The sequence below is a fragment of the Pteropus vampyrus genome, unplaced genomic scaffold, assembly GCF_000151845.1.
Source record: "Pteropus vampyrus isolate Shadow unplaced genomic scaffold, Pvam_2.0 Scaffold100, whole genome shotgun sequence".
Taxonomy (NCBI): domain Eukaryota; kingdom Metazoa; phylum Chordata; class Mammalia; order Chiroptera; family Pteropodidae; genus Pteropus; species Pteropus vampyrus.
Genome location: NW_011888881.1, coordinates 1,748,862 through 1,757,917, shown reverse-complemented (window position 1 = coordinate 1,757,917; position 9,056 = coordinate 1,748,862). Strand labels below are relative to the sequence as shown.

The window sequence follows — 9,056 nt, the reverse complement described above, 5'->3', positions numbered from 1 at the left end:
GATTACAAGATGCCAGGATATGGGAGCAAGCTCTGCGTGACGGTGCCTGGCGAGCCCGGGTGGCTTATTCTGGGTGCCCATAAACTGGGTCCTTCAAGGTCTGGGCAATGAAGGTCAGAACTTCTGAAGAACCACAGCCGCCAGCGACCTCATGCTCAGGATGGGGCTGGATCTTCACACACCATCCGAAAGGGGAAGGACATGTCGAAACTTCTGCCGTGACAGGGGGACCTCGAGGAGAACCGAGCACCCCTACGGCAGAGACAGCGCTGCCTCTCCGCTTTGCAGCCGTGACACCCACCTCGGGGGCTTGACTCACCCATGGCAGGAGCTCAGTCGATTATAAAGGGTGTGGGGGAGCCAGTCTCCGAAGATGGCCCCCCGATGCCCTCGCTCTCCTCACATACCCATCCCCCTCTCACGAAGGGCTGGGGCTCGCCTCCCCTCCCTCTGAAGCGGGGCTGGCCTCGCGACCGGCTCTGACCCACAGAACGTGCCAGATGGGCCGTGCTAGGACGTCCGAGCCCAGGACTGGAAAGGGTGGGCAGCTTCCACTCCTGCTTCTCAAAACGTCACTTCTTGGATTCCGGCCACCATGCTCGAAGACACCCAAACCACAGGGAGAAGCCACATGGAGGAGAACCAAGGCAACAGCCCTGGCTCAGCTCGCGGCTGACGGCCAGCACCGAGGGTTGCAGCCATATGAGCGGCCATCCCGGCCACTCCGGCCCAATCGTGCCCCGTGACCGTAGCCCCAGCGAAGGTCACACAGAGCAGGAGAACCACACCGAGCTCACACCCACAGGGATGTGACGGGGACCAGGAGAGCCGCCGCCCTAAGCCGTCATGCTCTCAGATGGTTGGGTTTGGGGGAGGACGGGACAGAGGCACGCGACATGTAGCACGGGCTCCGTCTAGCTCTGTAGCCCCGAGAAAGTCATCGCCCTCATGGAGCCCCCGCTTCCTTGTCTGGGACAGGGTAACGTGCCTGTCACGCCTCACGGCGCAGCTGGAAGATCCAGATGCGAGAGCTGGAGAGACAGGGCTGCAAACACAGAGGTCCGGGAGTTTCTCTTCTCCACTGAGCTCTGCGGCCACGATCCCAGCCCCGCCCACGGACACCTCTGCCTTTGCACACGACAGGGGTGACTGTGTAAGGACAGAGCCATCTTCCCCTCCGGGCACCTGTCTGCTTCCTCAGATCTGCACGGTCGTCCTGAAGAGCAAAGCCATTGCAGGCGGGGAGGCTCTGGGGGGCCCGGCCGCGACGGCGCGGATCCTGGGCCTCCGACTTGCCGCTTGCATGACTGGGGGGCAAGCTCCCTCGCTGCTGTGTGTTTCGGCTCCCTCATCTATAAAAAGGGGGGATCGTGGCACCTACCTCATGGGGAGACTGGGGGGCTTAAATGGGATGGAGCGTGAGGAGCACTTCCCCAAGTTCCTGGCCCACGGGAAGCACTTTGTAAGTGCTGACTGTCACGGTCACCGTTGTGGTTTTTACTGTAGTTGTTTAAATGATCATACAGTAAAATTGACTTTTTTTGGTGTCCTGTCCTACGGATTTTCACACATGTATGGACTAGTACGGCCGCCACCAAAAGCAGACACATCAAAGCGTCATCACCCAGAAAACTCCTTTGTGCTCTTCCTTGATAGTCAAATTCTCTCCTCATCCCTCCTCTGGCAAACGGGGACCTGTTCTCCAGCTCTGCAGTCTCGTCCTTGTGAGAACGTCATGAAGGTAGAGCCACACGGGGTGTCACCTTTGGAGACCGGCTGCTCTCGCTCGGCGTAAGGCCTTCGAGGGGGACCCCAGTCACGCCATTTCCCAAGAGTTCACCCCTTTCACTGCTGTGTAATGTTCGGCTGTCTGGATGTACCATCATCTGTCCGATCCCCATATTCTAAATAATGATGTTTAGAAACCAGGGAAGACTTTCAGACATGGAACCAGCCAGTCATCACTACTGGGTTCTAAGAACTCCTGGGAAAATATCTAATAATTGCTTAAAAAAAAAAAAAAAATTCCTGATTCAAAGCTGCAAGGACCCCAGAAGCCTGCGCTTCCGTCTCGGCCTGGACAGACAGAGGAACAGAAACCCAGGCTGGGTTCCCTCATCCCACACAAAGCCGGACTGACAGGCGGGCCTCCTCCCCCGCACCCTGCTCTCCGTGAGAAGCCTGTGCCAGGCCCCAGGGCTGCGGGGGTGACAAACGCCGGCCTGAAAACGTTACCACGCTGGAAGCGCGCAGCCCCGCACGCTCCCCGTGACTTTCTTCCTGCCGCCTGCCACTGAGAGGCGTGAGTCTAGGGAAGCCCATCTGACCGGTTTCCCTCCCTGAGACTGTGGCACGTCACATGGAACAGGAAGTGACCATGGGCAGAGGGTCCCAGCTGGAGCCTCCCCCCGCCTCGAATGACCACAGCCCTAACTGACCCAGGGCCAGCCAGCTTCCCCGCTGGTCATCTGCTGCTTTGAACCGGCTCCTTCTGGAACTTCCAATCACTCCGCCTTCAGGGTGTCTGTCCCTAAGTGGCCTCAGACAACCCAAGTTCCACACTGTTTTCTCCAGGAAAGGAAGCTCGGGGCTGAGGGGCTCTCAGAGTCAGCTCCGGGCTGGAATCCGTGTTCCTGGAAGGACGGGTCTCTATTGAGGGGTTGGGCTGGGGTGACCTTCTCCCTTCCAACCCTTGAGAGCACAGAAGGCAGCGGGAGGGGGAGGGGGAGGGAGGAGAGAGGAGAGAGGGCATGCGAGCCCTCGTGCAGTGTCCCGTGCCCTGTCCTGTACCCCATCCGGGCAGGGCACAAGGCCACCGCGCCCCGCCTCACGGGCTCACGGGCTCACCGGTTCCCTAGGGAGGAACATCCCCCCCCACCCCCCGCCCGAGGAAACTGCTGGAGCCCAACTGCGGCATTTCATCTGGAGCCTGAGCATATGAGTAATAAATGTGTGAAAACATGAAACTAATATTCATAATTACTTTACAAGATAAAGAACTTGAAGGAAAAACAGCTTCTGTGTGCCTTGCCATCACCATCAGGGTACACTGTGAAAAACACGGCATGTCGCCAGCCAGCCTCAGCCCGCCGCCCCCACAAGCCCCCTCCGCGCTTCATTATTCCCTAATTAGCGGTGTTTTCATGCGGCTCGTCATCCCGGCTCTCGAAAGCTCTGACAGCCAACGGGGCCTCCGACCTCCTTGCCTCCCGCATCCAGCTCTCAATGACCGGGGCACCGGCCTCCAGCGGGCAGTGATCTCCACTCCTGGGAGCCTGTGCCTCACCCCCTTACCCTACTGCTGGGTTCAGGAGCTCTTCTGCTCCCCACTTTTTTGCGGTATAACTTTGGTGCAGTATAGCACACTGATTTTAACTGCACGGCTCGCCGATTTTGAAATAGACACATGCCCATGCAACCACCAGCTAGACTAGGAAGCAGAATATCTCCTGCACCCCGAAAGGCTCCCTGTGCCTCTCCCAGCCAGCCATCCTCTCCAAGTGACGACCAGTTCTGTCATTAGATTCGCTTTGAGCTCAGGTTCTCATTAGCTCTCCCCAGAATTACTGCTAATTAACTTTTTAATGATCGGACTGTCTCCTGCTTTCCTCAGTTTATCTGTCCCACACTGCCAGACTTAGAGCCCTCAAATCACAGCCCAACCCATCCCCTGTCCCCTCTGGCCTCCTCTGCCCGCTCTGCTCACTGCCAAGGGCCCAGCAGGTTTCGGCCCCTCCCCAGGCCCAGCTCTGTGCCCAGCTCCACTTTCCGGGTCCACAACCCTCCTCAAAGCCCATCTCGTCAAAACCACCTTCCACCAGCGCCTCCCGCCGATGTCCTACGCCTTCCCCGGCGGGTCCACCGTACTGGTCCCGTCTCCTGGAGGCCCCACCCGCTACCCGTGAGACCTAGCTTCCTGTGTGCGTGTGCACGCATTCCTGTATCCTTGCTAGATTTTCGATTTCTTGAGCACTAAGCTTCTGGGATTTCTCAAATTAGTAAAGCTTTAAAAAAAAAAAAAAAAAACTAGGGAGAGAAAGGAATAACTTAAGGTTTCCAACTTCTCACGTGGCCAACAGAGGAAAAAGCAAAGCAGAACTGTCACCCTCTAGCAACACCGCTTCATTAAAGAAAAGATACTGGAGCTAAAAAAAATCGGAGAGGCTATAATTTCAGAATGAGACGTTCAGACAGCCCTTCACACCGATACATCTGGTTAATCAAAAGCTCATTCGCTGCCCTCGTTTCTCGCGCTTGGCGATGCTTGGAGAGAATTCTCCAGCGCCCGGTGGTGACCGGCCGAGCTCCGTGCACACAGGAGGAGCTCAGTGAATGCTGACTTGACTGGTCCAGCCCCTGGGAGTCACGTGGTCCAAAGACAAGGAGCATCTCAGCACTGTTCCCCCCAGCACCGGCACCCCGAGGGAGGAGAAGGGCCGCGGGCCGCGCCCCGCTCACAGTCGGGCTCATGCGTGACAGTCAAACATTGGTGCCGACACACGACAACGTGGGTGCCCATGTGACAATCAGGCATGCAGTGAACCCTGCCACGGGCACAAGTCTCGACTAATAACTCCAAGAGTCTGTGCTGGGGCCACTGCCACCAGCCGTGCAGGGTGTGCAAGGCCCAGGCGCCTGGCTGGGAGCGAGCGGGGCTGAAGCCCGGCCTGCGCTCCCCGTGCCCAGCCAGTTGCCCAGCCAGGTGCCCTGGCCTGGGGCGCACCTGCCCACCGAGAGACACGCACTGTCCTAATATGCACAAGGGACCAAGACACCATTAGTTTAGACTCTGATTTTAAATTCAAGACCCAGCATATAATGTCAAGCCAAATATACCCATGAGGGTGAATTGTGTGGTTTGTAAATCACATCTCAATCAAGCTGTTATCAAAATATATATATGTATACACACACACATACACACACACACACACACACACACACACACACACACACACACACACACACACACACAGCTAGTAATTCAGAGAGCCAACGAAGAAAAATGCATGAAGGGACTATTAAAGATATTTAAAGGAATTATTTTGATTGCCATTTCTACATGGAAATTATGTATATGTTATTAAAATTCATTAAAATTGCTTCTTTAAAGTCTACTATTCTAGTTTTTATTGTTTTAAAACATATACCACACGCAGCAAACAAAAAGTCACCGACTCATCTTTAACGAGTCTAGCCTGGCTTTTCCCTATTCGCATTGGTTTGGTTTCCTTGAACCGTTCGGTTAAAGGGCTGAGAAATTTAGAGTCAGTAACAGCTGCAGTGTCCACAGATACAAAAATTAAATCTAAACAGCACACACGGTCCAAACGCCTTCAAGGTCATCTTGTGATGGGATCGTCCTTGACTGTGGATAAAAACCGCAAGTACGTCCCACTCGATCATTCACTGGACAGACCCGTATGGAGCACCAACCAGCCCCAGAGCCTGGGCCAGCTTTCTTTGCCCGCCCTCAGCATTTCGCCAGTTTGCAAATGTAATTCGTGTTTTGGAACCAAGTCTGCATTATGACCGAATGACCACAGCCAGGCAGCAATAAAACTTATTTTTCAGAACGGCAGAATTTTATGCTGTAAGGACGAGCCATTTCTCATACAGGAGTCTCGGCACCAGCTGGGTACCTGTCTCCCGGCACAGGTCCTGCTCCTGCTTGGCAGGGATGTGACATCCCCTTCCTACCTGTATGGTGGTATTGCCCCCTTCCAGAAGGGCGATGGCCAGGAGAATGCTCTCGTGGAACACGCGGTCACTGGATGCGTTCATTATGAGGTCGATGACCAGGTTGGAGGCCCCCTCCTTGTCGAGGTGGCACTGAACGTCGGCCAGGCTCATCTCAGCTCTGCTCATGGCGCTGGACCCGGAACCTCCCCCTGGGGAGATGCAACATCGTTCGTGTTAACCGCGGCCGGAGCAGCGGGCGTTACCGCGTATCCCTCTGTGCCAACTCTTTACGCTCTAAGCACTTGTCTCTTTCCACCTTCTGCCCAACTCCACGTGGAAGGTACCGATGATCAGCACAGAGATGAAGCCGCCTGTCCAAGGACGCCCGCCTCGTAAGTAGCAGAGATGGTATTTGAACGTGGGCAGATACGATAAAGAAAGGACAATATTTTTCCACCGTGAGACCTAAAGCCATCGAGCCAAGACTCTCCCTTACATGAAAATACAATGACTTGGGGCAGAATTAAGAGCTGCTTTAAGAGACAAACCAGCCTGAAACGCTCCTTTGAACACGCCTAAGACAGCGCAACTTATGACAACCACTTCGGCCCACTTTCTAACAAACCCATCCCGGCCCCCAACTCGCCCTGTCACATAACTTATCTGTTCGTTCATTCGAGGGTTTACTGAGTGCTCGGTGTGGAGCTGGGAGCTGGGGCGGGGGGGGGGGGCGGGTGAGCAGAGCCAACGAAGTTCCCATCCTGCGACCTTCAGATGACACGCCTACCCCCAAGCAGAGAGAGAGCTACGCCACGGAGAGGGATGGACTCTGTGCGTGGAAAGCGCCTGTCTGAGAACTCGCCTTGCACGGTTACTGGCGAGAACTGAAATGCTGATGCGGGAAAAGGGACCAGTCATTTCGGAAAAGGGAGAATCATCTCAGTCCTTCTCCACAGAGCTCAGGTCGGACGCCGCCGCCTTCCGCTGCTGGCCCTGACTGTCCAGATGCCTCGCGCCTATCGTGCGAGGCGGGCTGCTCATCACGCCTCCTACAGCTTCTCAGAGCAGAATCCGGCTCCAACGTGTCTCCGATCCCCCGCCCCTTGACCTCACGTATTTATTGAATGACCTCACCAGAGAATGTCAAGAGGAACCATTCTGAGATGCTGGATGAAGAAACTGTGCTTGAGAATCACTGGGACCTTTTGGATGAAAAGCTAAGGCCCCGTTTTGGGGACACCCTGGGAACTGCAGCTTCTCCAGAGCCACGTGGCTCTGTGAACCGAGCAGATGTGCTTCCAGTTTCCATCGGGTGGGAAACCCGAGACCCCTCCCCGGAAGCTGCTGGGGCACATTTATTAAATGCCGAGTATTTCTGTGCCACCTCCAGGGCCCACCAAGAATCATCAGAAGACCAGAAATCAGGCAACTCACGTCTGTGCTTAGAGCCCTGAGCTCCTGGCCCCTCAAAACCAAACCCAACACCCATAGCTAAGTTCAGTGTTTCGGTTACTTTTGCCTGTAATAGTGCTCACAATGTTTTGAAACGCCTTTAAGGATCTGTTTTTAAGACTTCTATATAGGGATTTTTTTGGATAAACTCCCATAAGCATCTGGGGAAGGCACACAGCACGGGCATTAGAATTTGATATACTGGGTTCATGTACTGGACCCATCAGTAACAAGCCTCCACTTCCTCTGTTAAACTGAGATAACAGCGTCACCTACCCCACAACGGGCAACCTGAAGGAGAAAACGAGATAAAAAATGCGAAATGCTCAGAAGAACCCTTGGCACTCAGAAAATGCACAAGAAACGGTGGCTTCATCGTCCTCACCGCCAACATTATTGTCATTTTATGGGACAACGTGAGTCCTAATGACCACAAGACAACACGCAATAAAATCAAGTCCCTTGAGTCATTCGGATGTCGCCGAGAGGGTCACTGCATGGGGGAGAGGGGAGAAAGGCTCAGCCAATATCTTACTGCGGGGAAATGTGTGCAGACATCGATGTGACAGCAGACCCAAGACAAAACAGGTTGATAGAAAAAAATCCGCCTGTACCCCAAATCCACCTGTTCGACTTCCGACCCGTTATGCGGACAGAGGCAGCTCTCCGGCAGCAGGAGAGCAGCTGATTAGCACGCCACGTGGCCTACCTCCTCCCCCAGGCTTGCTGGGTCCTCCTGGTGACAGCGGGCCATTGCCAAAGCTGGTAAGGCTCTCTCTTCTTCCCGAAGGTCTGATGTTTCCATAGTAACGGTTGACCAAAATTTGCCTGAGCGCCTCACCCTTAATTCAAACAGGAGAATGAAATCAGGTTCTGAATTTAATGCACGACCGAGTGACTAATATTCAGAAAGCACAGGGGTACTCAGGTATCACTGGCTCAGTGTCACTCGGCGAGAAAACAAATGATTAATTTAAAAAAGCGTTTGGAAACTCTAAAAGTTAACTTCAATATTTTCTCGGCAAACTAGATCATAAAAAAGCAGAGATCTAGAATATCAACTGTCTGAAGTACTCTCTCACACAGTGATACAGACAAAACAGTCATTTTGCGGGGCAACTAACAATAGCGAAAGCAAACAAGAAAGCCCCTGTACGGTAAGCCAGTAAAAGTTGGACAAATTGAAGATCTTACAGGTCGCTTTCCACAAAGCCATATAAAAACGTTACTGAAGCACAGGGCTTATTCCCAGGATCCTATGAAAACATTAAGGTACCCTGAGTAAGAAAGTATAATCAAATGATAAGCTGAAAGCAAGGCTTTCTTACACAGAGTCGATGGGCCAAGTGGTGAAAAAAAAAACTATGCCATACAAAAGAAATTCGCGACCGACATCAGCTATGTCAATCAGAAAATAAGCATCGTGAAAGAAAGAACCCTTGCGATTTGCTTTGAAACATGGGAGGCGGGGAACAGGGAGGGGCACGGATGAGACCGGAGTGGGCATGAGTTGGTAGAGTCATGAATGAGGCTTCTCGAAACTCTTCTGATGCCGTTTGCATAGATTTGAATCGTTCCCTCACGAAAAGTTTAAAAACTATAAATATCAAAAGTAATTGTGGACGGGAGCTATAGTAGTAACTCCTTCCCACAACCGAAAAAGCACAAAACTTTGACTTGCTGTCTAAGCCCGGGGCGTTGGCGAAGCGGCACCAAGCAGCAGGATGTCCTCAGCTCTACCTGACTTGCAGTCATGCTCGGAGACTCCAGACCACCTCCCAGTCTGGAAGCTTCTAAGAGCCAGAGGCCGTGCGGATTCCCAGGGACAAAGCCGGAAGGCATGGCCTTCCTCTGGTCCCTCACGGAGAGGGGCGAGTGAGGAGCCTGGCAGAGAGGAAGGTGTCGAAACGGAGGTCTCTCAG

At 53.7% G+C, this 9,056-nt stretch overlaps 1 protein-coding gene across 1 annotated transcript in view; it reads right to left on the bottom strand.

Moving 5' to 3' along the window:
• The window catches only part of ITPR1 (inositol 1,4,5-trisphosphate receptor type 1), a 197,026-nt gene that overhangs the window by 93,992 nt on the left and 93,978 nt on the right, over positions 1 to 9,056 (bottom strand). The window contains exon 41 of the mRNA XM_023533300.1: positions 5,701 to 5,891. Within this exon, the coding sequence (XP_023389068.1) occupies positions 5,701 to 5,891 (191 nt within the window). The remainder of the gene's footprint in view (positions 1 to 5,700; positions 5,892 to 9,056) is intronic.